This window comes from Chrysemys picta, chromosome 9 (assembly GCF_011386835.1).
Source record: "Chrysemys picta bellii isolate R12L10 chromosome 9, ASM1138683v2, whole genome shotgun sequence".
NCBI lineage: Eukaryota > Metazoa > Chordata > Testudines > Emydidae > Chrysemys > Chrysemys picta.
The window spans coordinates 11,052,545-11,076,847 of NC_088799.1; the positions used below are offsets into that span (position 1 = coordinate 11,052,545).

Genomic DNA, 24,303 nt, shown 5'->3' on the forward strand with positions numbered 1-24,303 from the left:
GAATGAAGTTTTGCCATTTTCAAAATTTGTAAGTGACTATTGGGTTGCTTTACCTCTCATAGTATCTTGCATTAGTTGTCTCGAAATTAAATCCAGTTAGCACCATGCTAGTCATTTTACGGGTAAGGCATAGGATTCTGAAATAAATCTTCTACCCAAAGAAGTACGAGGACTGGTATGATTTGAAAAGGTTTCTAGAACTTTTGGAACATTGGACAAAAGATATTGGGCTTGATTCTGCAATCACTGGGGTTGCCCAGGTGCAGACAATTTGGCCCACTGGATACCTACAAACTTGTTTAAACAAGAAGTCTTGTAATGGTATCAGGTGAAATTTTCAAAAGCCTGGGCCTAACTCTGTTCCCACTGAAGACACCTGAGTGCAGCACCTTTGAAAATCCTCCCTGTAGGTGATAATTAAATATATTTTCTGTGCAACATGAGGTTGTATTTGAATTTTCCATTCAATTTATAATGATATTTGCCAGGTTTTCCCATTTAACAGAAACTTCTTACAAGCAATAATGTCCCACAGGTTCAATGCTAGTTAGGTACTAGCTGAAGCAGTAAATTTTAAGACACATTGGTTTTGCGTCTCTCTTCCCCTCACTCCATCCCAATGACCATATAATATTTAATATCTTTGTAGTAGAGTCTGATTTGGCCCTTTTAATCAGTACACATCCCAGCACTGGGAAGGCTGCTGGGTGACACTTGAGATCTGAAGTATGTGAGTAAAAATAACCTGCCTTCCACTAGACATGATGAACACCAGACAGCTGAGTCACCTTTCAAGCCCCTTTTGATTTTCCAAATTAAAAAAAAATATCAAAGAGAGAAGGATTAAACATCCAAAAATCAGAGCAGCACAAACTGAAAACCCCGCAGTTCAGATTCCATATGTCCTTTAGATTTCTCTCTCTCTCATCGCAGGCTGCAACTTTATTTCAGTAGCTAGTACTCACTCCATCTATGGGTAATGACATTTAAAGGGACACAGTCAACTTTAATTTATCTTTTATATCAGGCAATTTCAAAAAAAGTTTCATTTCCAATACAGCGTGTACTGAGAATTAAGGGATTTTCTGCTCCACTGTTAATGTTTATAAGGGTATTTTTCAGCAAGGGAGAAAGGTCCAGATCTTTAAAAGGTATTTAGGCACCTATTTCCCATTGAAATCATATTTAGGGTTTTACATAAATATCTTTGGGGATCTGGGCCAAAATGATTAAGGATCCCATCCTGCAATTGAACAACTGCACCCTTGAGAGTCTGGTGCTCTGCAAGGGCTCAAGTCATCACCTGCAAGGATCCAACTACAGGATCAGGGTCTGACTAACACATGGTAAAGAGTGAAAGTGACCATACATCCAGTGTTCATTTGACACCAAACCAAACCAGCTGGGGGCGAGAGGGACACTTTACTAACTTCTTTCAGTATTAGTGATTTTAGACTAATTGCAACTATTGGAGATAAACAAATTTCAAGCCAAACTGTGATTTTCAAGTTGACTGGGACCCTTTACACTGAGGTCTTCTTAAAGATGCCCTAAACCAGGGGTAGGCAACCTATGGCACTTGTGCCGAAGGCGGCACGCGAGCTGATTTTCAGTGGCACTCACACTGCCTGGGTCCTGGCCTCCAGTCCAGGGGGCTCTGCATTTTAAATGAAGCTTCTTAAACATTTTAGAAACCTTATTTACTTTACATACAACCATAGTTTAGTTAGATATTATAGACTTATAGAAAGAGACCTTCTAAAAATATTAAACTGTATTACTGGCATGCAAAACCTTAAATTAGAGTGAATAAATGAAGATTCGGCACACCACTTCTGAAAGGTTGCCGACCCCTGCCCTGAACAATAGAATAAGTAGAGATCCAGCAGGAAAACAGAGCCATCCATGTGCATTTGCCAACTAACATATGTGAATGAGAACATTCGCTGCCCCTTTCGTTATGTGTGTGAAAGCTAAAACAACTCAGCAAAGAGAACATAGACCCTAGAAAATTGCTAAGGGCCTCAAAGTTTAAGGCCAGAAGGAACCACTAGATCATGTCTGACTTCCTGTATATCACAGACCACCAATACTCCCCAGCACCAACACACTAAGCCCAACAACAAAAATTAGACCGAAGTATTACAGCCCAGAGGAGACTAAATGATTATGTGCTAGAGGCTATGAATAGGAAGGACCAAGGTACAATAAAGCCTGTGGCCCCTGCAATAGCAGGGAATTGATTAAGTGAGATGTACCCAGATAACCCCTGCAAGTGACCTGCACAGACTGGATGGTCCAGAAAATAGCAAAATCACCCAGGAAAAAAAAAATCTGGGTCTAATCAATTACGTCAAATTCCCTTTGGGGGGAAGGGAAGGAAATTCTAGCACCTCACACAATCTGCCACTGATTTGTGCTGAAGAATCTATTCAGCTGCAACAGACCAGTTATAAATCAGGACAGGCCTGTGATTGGAAAATAAAACAAACCCCAGCCTGGGAAGCACAAGGACTGAGAGAAGCCGGATTGCAAAGAAGGAAGCCCACATTCAGCAGCCAGAAACCCTGCTCTGGAAATAGAGATGGTTAAAACTAATTTTCTACTTAAAATAATACATGCATCTCAAAGCCCTTGCACTTTGCAATGCCTCTGAAATCATGCAGCAGGGAGACCCTAGCTGGCACCTTCCCATCTATTCCCCACCCACCCACGCAATTCAAATGTTGCTGAGCTCAGCTGCTCCCAAGACAGACAACCCCATCCCTTCCCCCACCCCTCCAGGCAGCCGGGAAGCAGATTTGCACTTGGGGATGAGGAGGAAGTTAACAGCCCAAGGGGATGGTTAAGAGCCCGGGTTACAGCACTGGGGAGGCAGTGGGAGCCTGGGGGGCTACCCAAGGGGGATCCTGAGGGGCTTGCAGTCAAGGAGAGGGAAATGCAGCAGGTGGAGTGGGAGAAGGGGGAGGATGATAACCATGCAACAGTGGGAGGTTTGCTGCTTGGGGTTGGAAAAGAGTGAGAGAGCTGGGGGGTGGCGGGTTTGCAACTGGGAAGGGGGTAGGTTTCCAGCCTAGGGAAGATGCAGTAGAGGCTGCCACAGATTTGCAGTGAAGGCAAGGGGTAGAGGAAGCAGGGGAAAAGGGGAGATTTGTAGGTGGGGTAAAGGCAGTAAGGAGGTTGCAGCAGAAGGGAAATGAAGCAGGGTGGGTGAGTGTGAAGGGGGAGGGGGTTGAAGAAGGGAAATGGGGGAGGTTTGCTGCCTGGGAGGAAGGGAATGGGGGAGGTTTGCTGCCCGCCTGAGCGGGAAAGGAAGGAGGTCTGTTGCCTGCCTGGGGGGAAAGAGGAGAGGGGGTGGGGGGTTACTGCCTGCTGGGGGCAGGTGGGAGAGGTTTGCTGCCTGCCCAGGGGGGAAAGCAAGACGGGGGAGGTTTATTGCCTGCTGGGGGGAGGTGGGAGAGGTTTGCTGCCTGCCCAGGGGGGAAAGAGGTTTGCTGCCTGCCCGGGTGGGGGAAGGCAGGGGTGGGGAGAGGTTTGTTGCCTGCCCGAGGGGAAAGGCGGGAGGGGGGAAGTTTGTTGCCTGCCCTGGGGTGGGGGAGGTTTGTTGCGGGGGGAGAGGGGGGAGGGAAGGCAGGATGGGGGAGAGGTTTGCTGCCTGCGGGGGGGAGGGTGGAGGGAAGGGGGAGGTTTGCTGCCTGGGGGGGAAAGGTGGGAGAGGTTTGCTGCCTGCCCCGGGGGGGGGGGCGGGAGCGGGGAGGTTTGCTGCCTGCCCAGGGGAGAAGGTGGGGGGGAGAGGTTTGCTGCCTGCCCCGGAGGAAAGGCAGAGGGAAGAGGTTTATTGCCGGCACGGGGGGAAAGGTTTACTGCCTACCCCCGGGGGGGGGGGAGGTGGGAGGTTTATTGCCGGGGGGGAAGAGGAGGGGGGAGGAGAAGTTTGCTGCCTGCCCCGGGGGAAAGGCGCGGGGGGGGGGGGGGGCGGGGAGAGGTTTGTTGCCTGGGGGGTAGGCGGGGGGGAAAAGGTTTGTCGTCTGCCCGGTGGGAAGGTTTGCTGCCTGCCTGGGGGGGAAGGTTTGCTGTCTGCCGGGGGGGAAGCCGGGGGGGGAAGGTTTGCTGTCTGCCGGGGGGGGGGTGCAGCCGGCGGGGCTGCTGCACTCACCGGGGACTCGTAGGAGAAGGCACATTCCGTCTTGTAGACCCGGTCCCCTGACTTGGGCACGCGGATCGTGGGCATGTAGGGGACCAGCAGCTCCCCCAGGTCCCCCGCAGCCATCTGCGCATCCCTGCCGCTCCCGAACAGCGCGGCCCGCTGCATGCTCCCCGGCCGGCCGCACCGCGAGCGAGGGGAAGGCAGAGCGAGCGCAGCCGGGCCCGGGGCACAGAGAGGCGGCCTGAGCCGGGCCCGGGGGAGGAGCGGGGAAGATGCTATTTTTAATCCAAGGGCAGCAGGAGCGGCCCCAGCTGCAAAGCCCCGGGGTCCTGGCGAGGGGGGAGCCCGGGGGCGGGGGAGAGGAGGAGCCCCGGGGAGGATGGATGGAGGGCAGCGCCAGAATAGGCTGTGAAGGGAGGGGAGGGTGGACAGCAAGGAGGGGTGGGGCATGGGAAGCAGGCTGGGGCAGGGGATGGGGAATCCCTCAGCTCCCATCCCCTGAGCTGTTGCACCCTCATTCTGCCCGGAGGGGAAGTTGGGGACATTGACATTAGATCAATTCTATCTAATTCTTTCCTGGGGGCTTAGAAAAACTGTCCCCCGTCACTCCCCAACCCCAGGCTCCTCCCTAGAAGCCAGCCAGCTGGGCTGGGAAATCCTTAGAACATCCCAGACTCTCAGGCCATGTTCTGCAGGAGGTCAAACTAGATGTTCGTTGTAGTGGTCCCCTCTGGCTTTAAACTCTGGAAAAGACAAGGCTCTTCCACGCTGTTAGCCCTGCTGTAAAACGTCAGCCGCAGAGGAAGGGCTGACTCTGGCAACCAAATATCATAGGTTAAAGAACTTAGTGCTGACCATTTTTTTTCAATTTACTCCCACCTGGAGGTTGGGCCAGGCATCCTGCCTCCTCTACGTCTGACTGCAAGCCCAGGAACGGGCTTCATTTTGTGCCTTGTACAGAGCTGAGTACCCTGTTCTGTGATGAGGCAGTGCGGATGGAGGCAGTTGGTGGATTTGGCATCAAATATCCTGATTTCTGTTGTTGTCTTGCCACTTAATAAGGAGCAGCTGGCAACAACGGTGGGAATTGAAAACATCAATCCTGTGTTCTTCAGCCTTCCTCGGTGCCCACATTTCACGTCTGTACAATAGAGTTGGGATAACTGGGGTTCTATCTGCAGCTTCGTAGCAAGCTTGAAATCACAACATCCCCACAGAGGCCGCTAAAGGAGCCGAAACAGGTCAGCCGCTGTTGATAGACAAGTGTCCACATTTTTTAGAGCACCCTCCGGCACTGTCTATTACGATGCCTCACCCAGACAGTTTAATACGGAGCAGATTGTAACCTGGAGCTGGAGGCTGCTTGATGGTCCTGACCAGGGACTTGGTTTTATCTGGATTAATAACCAGACCTACGTGCGCTGCTTCTTGCCTCACCAGACTGGCCATCAGCTGCAGTGAGCCAGCAAGACAATGTCATTGGCATATTAGAGATCTCAAAGCAGAATGGCATTCATCTTTAACCCCCAACTGCTGCCTCTTCAAGTTTATCCATCATCCAGTCAGTGCTGATATTGAACGATGATGGTGACAGAACACAACCTTGCCGAACTCCTATGGAGACAGGAAACCATGCTATGTTTTTGCCATTGACTCGAATGCATCTTTCCATTCCATTATGGAGCTCTCCTATCAATGATGCTGTTGTCCCAGGGATGCCAAGTCACCTCATTGGATCCCACAAACTTGCTTGATTTACTTCATCAGGGGCATTATAGAAGTCTATAGAAAGTGCTGTGCATGGCTTATTAAATTCAGCCATCTTCTCAAAAAGCTGTCTCAAGGTAAAGAGCTGGTTAACAGTGGACTGACCAGATCTAAAGCTGCACTGAGTATCTTGGGCTTTGCCACAAAGTGCATTGTTGAGTTGAGACATTAACATGGAAGCAAAGACTTTCCCTGGAACAGACAACAGCATCATACCGCTACAGTTGCTACATTCACCTTATCACCCTTTCTGAACAGAGTAATCCCCTTCTTCCAGTCATTGGGGATGATATTAATATGCCAAATGGCCTAGAAGAGCTTATGGTACAGCAATGCTCTCCCCTGTCTTCAGCAACTCAAAAGTGATGCAACAAACCCCGGATGCCTTCTCAGGCTTCAGTTTATGGATTGTGATACGGGATCTCTTCTGGGTTGAAGGAAGCAGGCTGTAGAGGAACTTCCTGACCCCCTTCAGATGGAAGAGGGACTTCAAGGGATGGACAATTGAGGAGCATCTTGAAATGGCCCTCTCACTAATGCAGCTGATTCTGCTGACTCTGACTGATGCTGCCGTCCTGACTCTTTACTGAACAAGCTGGTGCCACCTACCCTGCAAACACTGCAAAGTTGAATAAAGGGTGCAGAAATCAGGGCTGGACTGTACCTATATGTAAGATCTTACCATCTAAATAGACAAGACAGACAAAGGGTAGGGACGAGGAAGTAGTATGATCTCCATTTGACATAGGGGCAGGTGTGGCACCGAGAATTTAAATGAGTTGCCTGAGGTCACGCAGGAAGACCTCCTTGAATCCCAGTCCAGATCCTTAACCACAAGACTATCCTTCTTCTCTTTCACTTCATTTCTGCTTTTTTTTCATTTTGAAAGGGATATTGATAAGGTAGAGAAAGGCAGCAAGGATGCTATAAAGATTGGAGAACAGGAGCAGAAAGATGAGTAGCAGCAAATTGCAGAAAACATTTGAAATAATTCATTTTTCTAAGGTACACACAATAAACCATTAAATACACCCATCAACAGCAAAAGAAAAGAAACCACTGAGCCTCTTCAAGTGAAATCAGAGCATTTAGATCAAAGGATAAAGAAATAGAGCTGTGACATGGTTAGTGTGGGCTAACTGCTATAGTTTGTATGTGGTCCTTTTTTCAACAAAGGATCCATTGGTGATGTTGGGAACTGTGTGTAAAATACTTATGGCAGAATGGGTGCACAGAATTACTCTAGATTTATAGTGAGGTACCTGAATGCTTGTCTACACTTAAGACACTACAGTGGCACAGTTGCGCTGCTGCAGCTCTTCAGAGTAGACACTACCTACTCCAATGATACAGATGCTCCCGTCGGTGTAGGTAATCCACTTCCCTGAAAGGCAGTAGCTAGATTGATGGAAGAATTCTTCCGTCAACCTAGCACTGTCTACACAGGGACTTAGGTTGACTTAACTACGACGCACAGGGGCGTGGATTTTTCACACCCCTGACCTACATAGTTAAACCAATCTAACTTTCTAGCGTAGACCAGGCCTGAAATCAGAATCTGTCTCAAATAATCTTGTAGTTAGAGGAACTATTGGCCTGGTCTACACTAGAAAACTAGGTTGGCATAACTACGTTGCTCAGGGGTATGAAAAATCCACCCCTCTGAGTGGTATAGTTAAGCTGACATAAGTCCCCTTGTAGACAGTGCAAGGTTGATGGTAGAATTACTCCATCAACCTAGCTACTGGCATAGGTAGTGGTCTACACTGAAGCACTACAGTGGCGCAGGTGTGCCACTGTAGCGTTCTGTGTATAGACAAGCCCACTGGATGTTAGATAAGAAGCTGAGGGCAAGTCTACACTACAAAAATAAGTTGACATAAGTTACGTCAACATACAGCTGTCACAGTAATTAAATCACTTTTGCATGTCGACACTGCGCTCTGTGTGTTGGCGGTGCACAATCTCACTACCAGTGCTTGCAGCGATGCAGAGAGCAGTGTCCCATGGGTAGCTATCCCACTGTGCAATTCACCACCACCTAGCAGCAGGGTGTTTTGGAAAAGGTTTGCAATGCCTTATAGGGGCAATCAAGTCATGTGGGGTGACTAGGAACATGGTTTCAATGTCCCATGATGCAGTTTTCTCCATCGCATAATTTTATCTGCATCCCATAATGTTTCATGCCTTTTTTCAAAAGCCCTGCTAACCCATGCATCTGCCATCTCTGTGAGAAGCATGGGTCCTGCGCGCAGCTCTGCACTATTGTGATTAATACTGCAAGCACAGCACACCTGATGCTGCAATAGTGCCTGCTGAAGCAATTGCTCAGTGGCATGGGGGAAATATCCTATTGCAACGGAAGAAATAAGGCAGCCCTCCCCGCTTTCCTCTAGATCTTTAAGGAGGATTCACAGGACACCCCAGGACATAAACAAAGTGTTCTACAGGGCCCCCTCTGCCTAACTCTACGGGGGAAATGAGAAGCAGATAGCGATTCTACCTCTCTTGTTTTATTTCACTACCTCTTCATGATTAAAAAGATTAAATGAGTAAAAAAGAGCAAACGAACAGATATGTTTCTGCAATATCAAAGCAAACTGCATACTTACTAGAGGTTCCTTTCCCTGTGTCAGGCTCTCCCCGTGCTGGACTGTAGGGACTGGCTAGACTGCTCTGGAGTCAAGAATAGGTCCTGTCTCGCTGTGCCATTGGATGCCTCAGTCTCCTGGCCCCTGTATTCCTCCTCCTCTTCCTTGTCCAACACCTACTTCTCACTATTCACTTCAGGGTCCTCTGACTCCAGCTCCCCCAAAGTATCCACAGGATTCTTGGAAGTGGTCATGGGGTCTATGCCAAGGATGGCATGTAACTCTTTATAAAAGTGGCATGTCTGTGGCTCTGCACCAGAGTGACTGTTAGTCTTCCTGGCCTTCTGGAATGCCTGCCACAGCTCCTTAACTTTCACACGGCACCGCTGCATGTCCCTCTTGTAGCCCTTCTCTGCCATGCCACAAGCGATCTGCTCATAAATATCAACGTTTTAATGGCTGGATCAGAGTTGTGTCTGCACAGCCTTTTCTTCTCACAGACCCAGGAGATCCACCACCTCCGGTGTACTCCAGGCAGGAGCTTGTCCGCAATCTGGAGCCGGCCTGGTCAGCTGGGTGGTTGCTAGGCATGCTTGAGAGTTGCTAGGTGAGCTCTCCACACTGAGCAAACAGGAAATAGAAATTAAAAAATTCAAGAGGCTTTAAAAGGGGAAGGGTATGTTCCTGCATACCTGGTCACTGGGCAATGGAGTTCAAAACGCTGACCACAGCGGACATGGTGGGGCATTGTAGGACACCTTGAGACCCCTAAATTAAATGTAAGTAATGCAGTGTGTACACTAACACTGTGTTGCCCTAACTAAGGCTTGGTCTACACTACCCCCCTAATTCGAACTAAGGTACGCAACTTCAGCTACGTGAATAACGTAGCTGAAGTCGAAGTACCTTAGTTCGAACTTACCTTGGTCCACACTCGGCAGGCGGGCTCCCCCGTCGACTCCGCGGTACTCCTCTCGCCGAGCTGGAGTACCGCAGTCAACGGCGAGCACTTCCGGGTTCGACTTACCGCGTCCAGACTAGACGCGATAAGTCGAACCCAGAAGTTTGATTGCCAGCCGCCGAACTAGCGGGTAAGTGTAGCCAAGGCCTAAGTTGCCCTAAGTGCTACGCCTCTTGAGGAGGTGGAGTTATTAAGTCGGTGCAGCGGGCGAGTTACATCAGTGGTAGCTACATTTTGGTGTAGATGCTTAGATTTAGATTGATGTAAAGCTGCCTTACGTTGACATAACTTCTGTAGTATAGACCAGGCCTCACTCAAAACCAAGAACAGAGAGTCACCATAGATGGATGTGTTTCAAACTAGAAAAGGCTTATGAGCACAGTGCCTCAGGGGTCAGTCTTAGGACCTCTGTTACTCATAATACAATAAATATAAGTGATATGAATGAGGATAAGCCTTCTAACCTTTATAAAACACTTTGAGATCTACTGATGACAAGCGCTACATCAGAGTTAGGTATTTGAATTATTACTTATTAACCCTAAGGTGATAAAACTGGCAGAGCAAAAAGTGCCTGATCCAAAGGTCACTAAAGCCAATGGGAACCTTTCCAATACTCTGCAAGGATATAAAATGGCAAACAAGGTTGTACTTATCTGGAATACTCTATGCAGTGTTGGTCAGCTGTACAAATTCAGATGGTTATTGTCTCAGGAAGGCTGCAGCAGACTCTGCCAAAGATGATCAGTAGTATGAAAATATAAGACAGGGCTAAGGGAGCTGGGCTTATTCTGTTTAGAAAAGTGGAGACTTCAGAGTGGCTAATGGCAGATGGCTTCAAGATGCCAAAATGAGAGAGACAGGCACTTTTAAAAAAAATTCACTGCTGATAAGGGGTTTAAAAACTAGGGGAATACATGTACAGTAAACTAAAATGTGTGGTATCAGACTTTGAGGAAATACCTCCCCCTAGTGGCAAGAATAATAGGCAGTGGGTTTACACAACACACAACCTGTGGAACTCGTTACTTTGGGATGTTGTGAAGGCCGAAAGTATAACGCATTCTCAAAAAAGAATTAGATAAGTTCATAGAGGATAGGTCCATCAATGGCTATTAACCAAGAGAGTCTAGGACACAGCCCCATGCTCTGGTTCTCCCTAAATCTCTGACTGCTAGAAGCTGGCCTGGAGGACAGGGGATGGATAACTTGATAAATTGTCCTGTTCTGTTTACTTCCTCTGAAGTATCTGGCACCAGCCTTTGTCAGAAAACAGGATACTAGCCTAGATGGACCATTGGTCTGATGCAATATGGTCGTTCTTACATTATGTTCTTAAAGAAAACTATTGTTCCTCTTCAGTCATTCCTATTTAATGTTTAAATTTATACCCTCAAATAGCTGCATAATCAGACAGTTGAAGACAATCAATTCTTTTGACATTGATTCAATGTGTACTATTAACCTGATGTTTATCAATACAGTTCCTTTTACCTTGTTTCTTGCTCTTCAGACATCTATTTAGAAAGCTTTCATTAACCAATTGTCTACCTTTCTCTTTCACCAAGTGTTTGATAGAATCAGAAAGCTTCTCCCTTTTGAGATCAGAATGTTAATACTTAACTTTTTTTTCTATTAATAAATGCTGAATTATATATCAGTTGTGGAGTAAATTAAGTTTTTAATATTTGTCCATTCAAGTCCTTCCCATGCATGAAAAAATATATATAGTTTCACGATAGAGCATAAGCCTGCCATGGGGGAGATTTTCAAAAGCACACATGGGATAGGAGCACAAGCCCCAGGATTTATGTTCCTAAATCCTTTAGATGCTTTTGAAAGCCTTCCCCTTTGAGTTCTGAACTCTCTCCCCTCCCCCCAAAAAAGTTAGGATTGTTGAAAGAGGAGACAGGAATGATGGTGTGTATATGATCAGTAATCAATAATACAGCATGGTTAACCGGTTTGTCATTCTTGGAAATACAATTAGCGCCCGTGGCCAACTCCATAAGGTGGAAGCAAGAACTGGGAAGGTAGATGGAGCCTGAGACTGATGAATATCTGGAAAATATGAGATTCACACACAAACCAAGATAAACGTAGACAATGCCATTGTGATGCCAACCTTGTCATATGCCTCTGAAACTTCGTAAATGCTAGAAAACCACAACAGGAAACTTAAGGCATTCCATCAGAGACTCTTGCAGAGAGTAATTGGTGTCTGCTGGTGTGATAAAGTAAACAACGCTGATCTGTTACAAAGGACTGACCAGCATACCGTACAGACAATGATTCAAGAAAGAAGGCTGAAGTGGTTTGGACATGTTGTATGGATGTCAAAAAAAACTATGCTCCTAGTCAAATTCTTGACTGGATATTACCTGGTGGAAGACGGAAAAGAGGAGGATAACAGATGACATAACAAAACCAATGAGGAAAAATACTGCTGTCATGGAAAAAGACTAAAATGGGGCAAGAAATGTGGCACTAGACAGATGGAGGTGGAAAGACTGAGTTGCCTCATGTGTCACAAGGCAAAAGAGCATCTAATATATAATGCAAATAGTATGTAGCCTGTTAATACTGTAAATTCTGTGGATTTGGGCAAGTCACCCAACTTCTACCTTAATTACACCATCTGTAAAACATGGATAATATGTAACTTCCCAGGATTAGTGAGAGTATTAGCTGGGTTTAAAAATCACTTTGACGACAAAAAGTATTAGTTGTGTGTTATACTCAGTTACCTGAAACTATAACCTTATCTACCCCAGATATTTTTCATTATAAAGGTATCACTCTGTAGTAGGAGTTTCTTAAATATGAATGCATTTATTGAGCACCGACAGTGTCTTCAGCCCTGTATGGATGAAGACACTTCCTGCCCCAACAGAGCGTACAGTCTAGTTCAGATACATTATAGTAAAGAACATAACAGAGGTTGCAGATTTTTTTAAACCTTGTTTAAAGAAAAAAAAAAAGGCCACACCGCATTGTTAAAAAGCTTTGTGGAAGGAGTATCTTTCAGAGGAATTGGCTTTACAGGGAGGGAGTGTCTAACCTCAGAGGTTAGACACAAGTGGAAGAAAGAGATAAAAGAGGCATTTAGGAAGACCATAGGCGATATGGAAATGGTTGGCGATAGGAGGAAATGAGAGCAGACTGTCATTGAGTTATGCAGAGCCTTAAAGACTATGGTGGGAGGTTTGAAACTGAGGAGGAAGGCAAGAAGCTAATTAAGAGATTCATACAGGAGAGTAGCATGGCCTGAGTGGTGAGGAAGGAAGGTTATTCGTAGGGATGTAGAGGAAGCAGTGAAAGGCTATGGGCAGAGTTTGGATACGAAACAATGAGAGTGAAGACTATTATAACAAGGTTGTGAGCCTGACTGGCGGGAAGATAGTGGAGTTGTCTATAGTGATAGAGATGGGGCTTTTGAATCTGAGAGGTTCCAAAGAACTGAAGATTTAATTAAAAAAAAAATCACTTAATTTACATTCTATGAAATATTTCACAATTAAAAAGTGCTTTGACTTATATTTCATTTATTACTATCCATAAAAAATAAAGTTATGATTTATTTTCTCATACATTTCATTTAAAGTTAGGTATGGGAATATATAAGAGACAAATCAGATGGTTTGGTAATGGAATAGAGTCTTTCACCTCTCAGATACTTGTTCCAATCTAGCTCAGGTCAGCCTGGCTGTTTGATGGCCTGTGTGAAATGAGCTGGTGACCAGGGCCGGCTCTAGGCACCAGCAAAACAAGCTGGTGCTTGGGGCAGCACATTTCTAGGGGCGGCATTCTGGCCGCCCCTAAAAATGTGCCCCGGCCGCCCTAGCTCACCTCCGCTGCTGCCGCTCGCGCACCATGGCTCGTGAAACAGCTGATTCGCGCGCCGCCTCTCCCTCTCCCTCCCAGGTTTGAGAGCCTGGGAGGGAGGGGGAGATCCCGAGCGTCCGCAGCGCGTGAAACACCTGATTGGCGCACCGCTGCTAACCCTTCCTCCCAGGTTTGAGAGCCTGGGAGGGAGGGGGACACCCCAAGTGGCCGCGGCGCGCGCGCTGCTTCTCCCCCTCCCTCCTAGGCTTGAGAGCCTGGGGGGAGGAGGCAGGGCTGGGAATTTGGGGAAGGGGCGGAGTTGAGGCGGGGCCGGGGGTGGGTTAAGAAAAAAACGGGAGGGGGGGGGGCAGCCAAAATTGTTTTTGCTTGGGGCGGCAAAAATCCTAGAGCCGGCCCTGCTGGTGACCACTGTCCTCTGGGGGGGAAAATGTGTTACAAAACCAGTATCACCTACTGACACCCTTGGGAAACAGACAAACTATTAGCAACTGACATGAGAGCCATTCTCTCCATCTGTACACATTTTGCAGCTGTACATGATTAGCAACAAGTTTGTCTATTTAAAAACTTACTAGAATCAACACTGAAAAATACTGAAATAGAAACTTTTATTTAAGTCAGCAAGTAACAACAGGATACACATTACATTATTCAGTCGCTATTTGTGGGTGCTCTTTTGGAACAGTGGACTAACTGCTTAATTGTCAGGAGATGCTTTAGCAGAATGATCAATAAGATTTTTATCAGGGGTCTCATAGTAATACCAGGGCCCATCTCCCCTCTGTCTCATTAGTCGACGTGCCTCCAATTCCTTCAGCCTGTAAGAAATGGAAAATGAAAGTCAAATTTAGCATGTAATTTATCATCTTCCATGGGCCACATTTAACACTGATATCAAAGGAGTCATACCCTCTTACACCAGCATTGCATTTGGTCCTATACATTCTACGATGTCCATGGGAACAATACTACAAATATGAAGAATTATCCATGGTGTTAAATATTCCATCATTGTGTTTCATTATACACCTCTACCCCGATATAACGCGGTCCTCTGGAGCCAAAAAATCTTACCACGCTATAGGTGAGACCGCGTTATATCGAACTTGCTTTGGCCCCCCTGCTCCTTGTCCCCTGACTGCCCCCTCCAGAGACCCTGTCCCTAATCACCCCCAGGACCCCACCCCCTACCCAAAGTCCCTGCTCCCTGTCCCCTGACTGCCCCGACCCCTATCCACATCCCCTACCCCCTGACAGGCACTCACTGGCAGCGGCGGGAAGCGGAGCAGCCCGGCCCCAGCCCGCTCCACTCCGCCAGCTCCCAGCCACGGCACTCCGCTTCTGCCGCTGAGTGCAGGGAGATTGGGGAAAGGAAGCCCCCCGTACTCACCTGTGGCGGGAAGTGGAGCAATGCAGCCCCAGCCCGCTCCGCTTTCCTTGCCCTGGCCCCAGCTGTGTCGAGGTGGGGGGTGGGGGATGTTGGGGAAAGGTCCAGCACTCACCGGCAGCGGGAAGCAGAGCAGCCGGTCCCCAGCCCGCTCCACTCTGCCAGCTCCCAGCTGCAGCACTCCGCTTCCCGTTGCAGGTGAGTACAGGGGGGTGTCCTTTCCCCAACCTCCCTGCACTCACCGGCGGCAGGAAGCGGAGCACCCCAGCTTGGAGCTGATGTGCTGATCTGCGGGAGCGCTGCTTTACCGCATTGTATGTGTTATATCGGGTCGTGTTATATTGGGATAGAGGTGTATTTACTTGTTTTTTCAGTAAACTAGCTGAAGAAATAATAAAATAACAACAATAAAAAACCTGATGAGATTTCTAAACATAGACAGTAGTCTCCTTCATAATCATGAACTGAAATCTTTACCAGATTCCTTCCAGTCAGAAATAACCAGGAAAGATGAAGGTGGGAGGGGTTCCACCAAGAAAGTCTAGGGGCAACATTCCAAGAAGCTTAGCACCTCCTCTGTTAGTGCTCAATTTACCCAAGCAACAGCAGCATGACACTAACATGATAATGGACAATGTCACTGGTGCCCATGGTTTTCTGGACAGAAGCAATGAACCAGACCAAATCTATAAGCATTAGCAGAGGCACAGGAGTTGTCTGTCCCTGACTCAGGAAGATAAAACTGCATTGGTGTACACTTGGTTTGTGTTTGAAGAGTTATTGTTACAATTATTATTTTTTTTAAACTAAAGTTACATTCTGTAGAAACTGATGGTTTAGAACCAATATTTGCCACAAAAAGCTTCTCACTCACCAAGGGCCAGGTGATTTTTTCAAGCCCTGATCAGATGTCCAATTTAAGAGAAAAATTATACTATTGTATTATAATTGAAATGGTTTAGTACAGTATATATTGGCTTTTAAAAGCTTCAGCAAACCCATCCTATCTTTACCTTAGGTCAGCTTTTTTAGCTTCAATATCAATTAAGGCCAACATTTTTTCATATTCCTTTTCAGGAGAATCAAGGAGATAACGAGCAATCCACCTAGTTATAGGATGCTGGAAGAGATGAAAATAAGAATATTAGATTATTCATATAATTTCCACACAAGAACCCTCCACAAATAATAATGATAGAATATTTAATGTGATCAAATTTCCCTTTCTAGTACCACTTACCGTGATAAAGTGCAATTAAAAATTATGTTAGGCTGCATACCCCTAATTCTGCAAATACTTATGTGCTTAACTTTACTATCATGAGTACCACTAATTTAAGCAGGATTACTCACAGTTACACAGTTTAGCACATGAGTAAATGTTTGCAGGATCGGGGCCTATGAAAAAAGTTACCCATTTGCCATTTTTGACATTATCCAAGATAACACACAATAGAATAGGCTGTTGTGGAATTAAAAAAAAAAAAAAAAAAAAAAAAAAAAACACAGTTACCATGGGGGAAAATCTGTGTTTGATATTTTAAGAACAAAGTAAGACAATTTCTGAAATAGAGTTAATCAAAAATTGCTACCATAATCTCCATAAAATGGACTCCAAACCTATTACTGTAAAGATTCAGTAATCTTTATATTAAGTGCTGCTTGCACATGGAAGCTTTTATCTAATCTTTCAATCCGAGTGTAAATTGAACTAGTCAGATAGAGGTCTGTGTATTGCTACGTACAATCATTAGCCAGTTAAAAACAAAAAGAAAAATATAGCTACATCAAAAAATCAGTGACAGTTGTAAAGTAACATCTCATGAGCCACCAGGGCTGTGATTCTCACCAAAATCTTTGTTTTTAGCTCTGAAAAGTTGTGAGAAATTGGACTTTGATTCACTGCTGACAAATACTATAAAATAGAGCTGTCAAGCGATTCAAAAAATTAATCATGATTAATCATGAGATTAAAAAAATTAATAGCGAATAACTGCAGTTTTAATCGCATTGTTAAACAATAATAGAATATCAGTTATTTAAATATTTTGGGGTGTTTCTACATTTTCAAATATATTAATTTCAATCACAACACTGAACACAAAGTGTACAGTGCTCACTTTTTTATTACAAATATTTGCACTATAAGATAAAGAAATAGTATTTCAATTCACCTCATACAAGTACTGTAGTGCAATCTCTTTATCATGAAAGTTTAACTTACAAATGCAGAATTACAGGTATTATTATTTTAATAACTGCACTCAAAAATAAAACAATGTAAAACTTTAGAGCCTACAAGTCCACTCAGTCCTTGCTGTGGATAGGGAATGATTTTACCTCAGGATTGTAGCATTCAGTAGGGGAGTGAAATATGCAGGAGGCTTTTTTTCCCTGGTGCTGCTGGGTTAGCCTTTATTATGTATACTATTTGGTGTGTGTCTCCTTGAGAGGAGTCTTGGCTTACTGAAGGGGTAAGATTTTTTTTAATCTCAGAAAGTCAGTTTTGTGGAGATGGGAGGGGTGTGAGTTGTGCAGAAGGGTGAATTCTTGATGTTGCTCCTGTTGGGTTGGGTTTTTGAGCTTGCCAGGCTCGTTCCCAATCCAAAGAGGAAGAGAATTTCATCTTAGAAATCTGCAGTCAGTGTTGGAGGAGGATGGGTGAAGGGGGGGAGAAACAATGACTTGTGCAGGAGGAGGTTCTGGGAGGACGGGGGTGATGATGTCGGGGGGAGGGGAAGCAAGCAGTGACTTATGCAGGAGGAGGGTGAGGGAGGTGACTTGTTACTGCTTCTGGAAGGGTGGTTTCTGGTACTGGGCTCACTAGGCTCTCCTCCTTTTACTGAGCGAGGTGGGCTCCCTTCAGCTGAGTGAGCCCTTGTTTGCAAGGGAGTGTATATTTTACCTCAGGGACTCAGCATGCAGCATGGGAGGAGAGGCTAGTACAGGGAGGCTGAGCTCAGCAGGCCCCGGTTCTCTATGGGGTACCCCCCAGAGTGAGAGGCCAGCTGGGAGCAATGGGGAGCACTGGGGGGAGGGTGTTGGTCCCTGGAGCAAGGGGCTGGCTGGGGGCAATGGGGCACGGCATGGGGGAAAATGGGGGGAGAGGGGATTGGTCCCTGAAGCAAGGGGCCAGCTGGAGGCAATGGAGCATAGCGTCTGGGGAGGTTGGTCCCTGGAGTGAAGGGCTGGCTAGGGACATTGGGGCACAGTGCGGGGAGGGGTGGGGCCATCTCTGGAGCAAGGGGCCAGCTTGGAGTAGTGGGGCATGGCAGGGTCAGGATACCTACCTCTCCACTGGAGCTGGGATGGGAGCCACTGCTTCTCCTCTCCTCTCCCTGCCCTCCGGAGGCGGATTGGCATTACTGTGCCTGACCGGACACTGTCAGGTCCCTCCACAGCTGATGCCTCCCTCCTCACCCAGAGGTATGTGATTAACGCCATTAAAAAAAGTAATGCATTAATTTTGTTTTCACTTAATCACAGGTATTAACTGTGATTGACAGACCTACTATAAAAGTATGAATTTCCTGGTATTCATTGAAAGTCATTCAGATGGGATAAACAACATAATTTTAAAGTCTAGTATCTCAAGACCTGGAGCTCAGAGGAGTGTTCAAAAAACAAAACAAAAAAACCCCTGATGGACTGGTGACCAGAAAAGAGATTTAGATCTTGACTTGGTCAGAGCGCTTTTGTTATTTATGGATTTTATGTTCACAACTTCACGTACAGTGTTCTTACTATTTACATTACAGGTCAGTTGCATCTGTTACTGTTAGAATACCATAAACAGGTCTAATAAAATAACATGTATTTAATTTGAAAACTGTACATTTGCATGAAGACCCAATCACATAAAGTAGCAGATATCCTCATTAATATATCCAACACATTTTAAATATTTTCCTCCCAACATTGACGTATGATGAGAAGGAGTGCGCTGGAAATGCCATATCCCTTTCATAATTTTGTACTCACTTTGTAATACTCCCAGTGCTCTGGAACATAACCTTCTGGAATCTCTGCAAGTTCAGCTTCACCTGCCAAGAGAAAACGCAGGGATGTTCAATACTACTGACATTTTAGAAACACACTTTACTTTCCTCATACAAATAAAGACCAATTAAAGAGCATTTCACACACAAAGTATTTAAAGAGACACCATCAATTTGATTCTATTCGGTTTCAAAAAAAGGGAGCTGGCACAGCCTGGAAGTAGTTTCAGGTACTATACCTGCTTCTGAGTCCTCCCGCCAATTCTGTTCTACAGTTACATGTGCCTATATTTTAACCCACACAACAAAAAGGGGAAATGACTGACTATACAGAGGAAAGAGTGAAACTGACTGTACCCAAAGCGCCATCACAAAGTAAACAAGCTAGAAAAAAAATTAAATACATTTTTCTCTGATCATTCAATTAATGCAATCTAAGGTTAATTACATTGTAGGTTAAAAAAAAAAGTCAGGAAGAATTTTGATTTTAAATTGGCAATGTCCTGTTAAATGTATATTCTGTACACCTATCTTGGAATATACACAAGGTATATGTTTAAATCCAGACAGAAAACATTATCCTCTTCATTATGTGGGCAGCTCTACTGTGCACGTACATAAACATCACTGAGGCAAATATGATTGGCACAAGAATATCAAATGGAGAATAGACACATGTATAACTCCTGATCAATTCTCTGAAGCGTCCCTGCATTTTATAAAACAGGATGAGAAGGAAGAGATGTTAGGTCAGCTACGGGATTCTCACCTTCAGTATATTTTTACACAACATGACTAAGACTACGTTTTAGTCACCGGTATTTTTAGTAAGTCATGGACAGGTCACGGGCAGTAAACAAAAATTCATGGCCTGTGACCTGTCCATGACTTGTACTACATACCTCTAACTAAAACTTGGGCCGGGACGCCATGGGTGCTGCCTGGGGGGGCATGGTCCCGGGGAGCTTTGCGGGTGCTGGGGGGAGCCACGGGTGCTGAGGGGGGGGGCAGCCTGGGACCCCCGCTGGTGTGGGGTGGAGGGCAGCAGCAAAAAGCCCGGGACCCCCGCTGGTGCTGGGGGCTGTGGGGGGAGCTGGCAGGACTGGCAGGCTCCCTACCAGGCTCTGCATGGCTCCCTGGAAGCGGCTAGCATGTCCCTGCAGTTCCTAGGTGGAAGGGCCAGGGGGCTCTGCGCGCTGTCCCTGCCTGCAGGCACCACCCCCGCAGCTCCCATTGGCTGCAGTTCCTAGCCAATGGGAGCTGCAGAGCCAGCGCTCTTGGTGGGGGCAGCGCACGGAACCCTCCTGGCCTCCCCCTCGAGCCCCCCAAGGTAAGCGCTGCCCCACACCCCAACACCCTGCCCCAGCCCTAGCCCTGAGCCCCCTCCCACACCCAAACTACTGCTGCTGGGGGAGAGGGGGTGGCGGCCAGAGACTGCCCCAGCAGAGGCTGGTGCGGCTGGCCCAGGGGCTGCCAAAGCCAACCGCACCAGCTGCTGCAGAAATCACCGAGGTCATGGAAAGTCACAGAATCTGTGACTTCCATGACAGACATGCAGCCTTAAATATGACCCATAGTTACCAAGCCAGCTTTAGAGATAAGGGTCTGAAATACTATCAGACCTATTTCATTTTCTTTATCCACCTTTAACAATGTAGTTTAGTTAAACATCACAGAAGTGCTTACCAATGAAGATGTTGACAGACGTTATAATTATTGCTAATGGTATCCCAGTCAATAAAATATAGAATCTCTGTTTAGCAGGAGGAGGGAAAAAGACACCAGATTAGTCTGACAGAAAAATATACCACTTCTTCTGCAAATCTCAGTTACTCTTACATTATCTCTCCTGTATTAGAACACCAAAATCTGAACTTCCACAATATTTCTTCTGTATACCATCAAATATGGATTATTGCTGCAACTGGAATACTTAATGTTTCCAGCTAAGGATCTCAAAGCATTTCAGAAAACAATAAACATGTCTCAAAACCCAGGTGATACACGTATTGATCCCATTTTTACAACACAGCAAATTGAGGCACAGAGAAAATAAGTGACTTGACTAAGTTATAAAGTTGAATCAGTTTCAGAGTTGGGAATGCAACATATAAGTTCTCCATCCCAGTCTCTTGTTCTAACTACTAGGCAATACTGTTGCTATGTAAAACAATATTACTCAAAGCCTGGAGTTGATTAACTATCATTGAGCACTAAAACTACCTTTGACTGAACTTGAGTCAAAATGCAATTTTTAAAAAACCCATTGCAAGCTAAGAATTAATATTTTATACAAAATCTGTTAAAAAGATACAACAATGTCCAGTGATTGCAGGGCCCTCACTCCAAGGAGTCCCACCTGGCTGACTATTTTCCCCACATAATTGATCTGATCAGAAGCCCATCTTTTCACTGACTTGAATGGGCTTTGGATCAGGCCTACAGAGCCTAAATCTCTGGTGTGGGTGGGCTGGATGGAAGGAAGATACACTTATTATGGGGTAGTAATGAAGGGCTCCTGGACTTGGAGCCAAGTTTTACACAACTTAAACAGCCAACAGCTAAAACATTACTAAACCTGCAAAACAGATGACAGTTAACATTTAAAAAGACAACAAGAAAGGATTTAAAACAGCAACAATAAAAAAGTAGCAGTTAACTAAAAATAGCTTAAAAAGGAGAAACTGTTCATTTATATATCTCACACATACACACAATTAAAAAAAAAGGTCACTAACATAATAGATGTCAATCACCACCCTGAGCACTTGGCTGGTATGACATATCCCTTTGCCCCATCTATCTTTGTCTTTATAAATGGCAAGTTCTTCAGGATAGGGACTAGGAAATCTTGTTTGTGTAGCTAGTGCCCAATACATTCATTCCTATTGTTTACAATGCAATAGCATCCAAAATGAATTAATGCCTTAAACACAGTCCATCATTTACAAATTATTTAAGTTATACTAAGAGTTGCAACAACAAAAAATTAACTTACCAGTAAGTGCAGAAATCGTTGATCATAGAAATCTGTTGGCTTGATGACAAACATTCTTTTTCCATGGCTTCCATGTCGTACTGGAGCTGCGAAATTAAACCAGGATATTATTATGTCCTTTTCCCATCTGCAGTGATTATGTACAGGAGAAACTCTGCGATGCGGACCAAAAAAAAAGTAGTAAAACATTCAGTAACAGGTGGGTTACTGCAGGCTGGTAAAGGTATTTGTTGTTTTGCCTAGGACAGCAGGACTCCTAAAGCTAACCCCAATTGTATGCTACAGAAGTGGTGGTATTTCAAGATAAAACTCTCTCTATGGAGCAAGTCATAGAGGAAAAATAGATGAGTTGAAGAAAATGTAATTTGCACAGGAATCCTCCATATAAAATTTCTACAGTTAGGTAAGTTCACACACTAGCATGCTACTAGGTTTTGACTAGGGTGGCCAAAATTTTGACCCCAGGTCTATTGTGGAACAGGAGTGAAGGTGACATATTGGCCCCTAAGTGGACACTTGTGCATATGACTATAAGCTCTCACTTTTGCACTGCATTATGAACAGAAATGAAATCAATAGCTAGAAGCAATGACTGAGATACTGAAAAGGAAGTTTATATCTGGCTGTACCACACATTAAGTGTGGGGGCCTGCTGGACATTTAGGTTCCAATCCTGCAACTAGCTTAGCATGGGCAGATCTCTGCACCAGCAAAGAATCCCAGTGAGTTCAATGTGGCTCAGTTCAAGGACCTTCTCAAACGGTGCACATTATAAGATCATGGTAATGAGAAAATTCTCCATTTTCAAGTAAATATCTTTAGCAACAAAACATGCATGGGGGAAAAGTAGCAGCAGCATACAACACAACCAACCTGAATTCAAGATGTTCCAGAAGGCTACTGGAAGGCTACTAATTAGCTGTTTCAAGAAAAAAAACTTTACAGCTTTCAGCTCCCATCTACAGATCTCAAAGACCACCCCGTAACATAGGATCATGTTATCTCCTTTTCACAAAGGGAAACCAAAAATGAGTATTTTGCCCAAGGTCACTGTGACCCTTTCTCAGGGTGCCCAGGATTGTGTCACCTTGTTTTCCCCTCACAGAGGCAGGGAGTGTCTTTGACACTGCCAGCCCTTCAGCCACCCAACATCACTTCTCTGGGCTTATACTAGCTTCTACTTTGCATTGCAGTCCTCTTTGAATCATCTCCTTGTAGTGTCCAGCCCTTAACCACTGGACACTCACAGAAATACCAGGTTCACTATCCCCAAGAGGAGAGTGTATACACAAGTTTGATTTAACTGAAAGTCAGCTCCTGTATAACATCTTAGCACTGAAATATATTTACAGTGAAAACAATAATCAGATTATTATCAAAGGCTAAGATTTAAGAGATAGCAAGTAAGGACAATAGAAACAGAAAAGTTACATATAAAACAAAATCATAACAGGTTTTAGAGATTACACTTATAAATTAATCTAACAGGCTACCCTCCTGTCTAAAACAGTCTATTCTCAACCAAAGCCTTCTTTCAGCATTTCCAACCAACAAGACTGTGATCCCGCTTTCATAAATGTCAAAAGCACTGCCCTTTTGCTTCCTCGGTGAAGAATCAAGGGATGTTTTTTTGCCTTCTACTAATAATCCCAAAGTTCACTGTCTTTGCACATGGCCAGGCTAAGCCTTATGGCTTGTTTTCTTTTCCTGTACGCACCTTTCCTATTGATTCCATATGTAAACAGAGCTTTCACTATATTGCTTTACAGTGCTTAATCTACATGGCCAACAGACAGACCATGTGAATCCCAATCAACATCCTTTGTCTGAACCAAAACCTGTTTGTCAGAACTGCCTTGGACACAGACTTTAAAACATTTTCATTACACATACATAACGTTTTATATAGTGTTTGTACCATACATTTTACAACAAGATTAATGATCAGCATGATCCTGGCTTTCATGTAAAGCCTCACATGAAAGTCTTCATAGACAAATACTATGAAAGCAGTGCATTAGGTGCAGTGAGTTTATCAGGCCTGACAGGAGTTAGTGTTACAGAACAGGGAACCCTTTGCCAGCTGGTATCAATGGGCCCCGGTCTCACAATCAATCACACAACGAGAGTGGCAGAATCAGGAATAAAACCCAAGTCCTCCAGACTACTCCCCCCCCCCCCACAGGCGCCCCTCGACCGTCCACCAATGGAGACCACACCTCTCTCTTCCTACAGTACCCCGTTCCCCAGAGGAAACCCAACTACCCAACCCCCCGCCCCACCCACCAGCTCCGCAGACACCGAGCCCCCTCCTCGCTCCCCAAGGTCACCCCGCTACAGAGGACACCGAACTCCCCGCCCCCGCCCGGAGGCTCCATACCGATGATGCCGGAGGACACGACATTTCTGCCCAGCAAGGAGACACGTCCCCCGCCTGCCGCCCTGAACAGGACCTTGCGAGTCCCCAAAGCGGCCGCTGCCCGGAGCAGGAGACTCATGGCGGCCATCTGTGAAACTGGCAAGGGGCGGGGCCGCTGGCTATTTACCCCCCACGAGATCGAAGCCGTGGCGCCACCATCTTGGAATCGGGCACGTTGTCCTGTTCAGT

General features: G+C 45.5%; 2 protein-coding genes across 4 annotated transcripts in view; both read right to left on the reverse strand.

Annotated features, from left to right (window-relative positions):
• The window catches only part of USP13 (ubiquitin specific peptidase 13), an 83,824-nt gene extending 75,127 nt beyond the window's left edge, over positions 1 to 8,697 (reverse strand). The window contains exon 1 of one of the 3 annotated variants that reach the window (XM_065556853.1): positions 8,527 to 8,697. Coding sequence is in view for 2 of the 3 variants with exons in the window: in XM_008170671.4 (XP_008168893.2) it covers positions 4,157 to 4,312 (156 nt within the window). In the remaining variant the exon portion in view is untranslated. Of the gene's footprint in view, positions 1 to 4,156; positions 4,511 to 8,526 lie in introns of those variants that run through there. The other 2 variants (XM_008170671.4, XM_008170670.4) reach the window with 2 other exon arrangements.
• Positions 8,698 to 13,903: 5,206 nt separating this feature from the next.
• On the reverse strand, positions 13,904 to 24,295 carry NDUFB5 (NADH:ubiquinone oxidoreductase subunit B5). Its single transcript, XM_005285963.4, has 6 exons — positions 24,076 to 24,295; positions 21,696 to 21,781; positions 20,384 to 20,450; positions 18,681 to 18,742; positions 15,713 to 15,819; positions 13,904 to 14,130 (listed from the first exon to the last, which is right to left on the reverse strand). Exons 1-6 carry the CDS (start codon positions 24,200 to 24,202, stop codon positions 14,010 to 14,012), a joined length of 570 nt encoding a protein of 189 aa, XP_005286020.1. The 5' UTR covers positions 24,203 to 24,295; the 3' UTR covers positions 13,904 to 14,009.
• Positions 24,296 to 24,303: the final 8 nt, after the last annotated feature.

Bases quoted from the DNA above. Each gene is read 5' to 3' on its own strand.
- NDUFB5 (XM_005285963.4), bottom strand. From the start codon at position 24,202: ATGGCCGCCATGAGTCTCCTGCTCCGGGCAGCGGCCGCTTTGGGGACT. The intron at 20,451-21,695 runs GTAAGTTAATTT...CCTGCTAAACAG, and splicing joins AACGATTTCTGCACTTACTG to AGATTCTATATTTTATTGAC. The intron at 18,743-20,383 runs GTAAGCACTTCT...TTCTCTTGGCAG, and splicing joins GTCTGTCAACATCTTCATTG to GTGAAGCTGAACTTGCAGAG.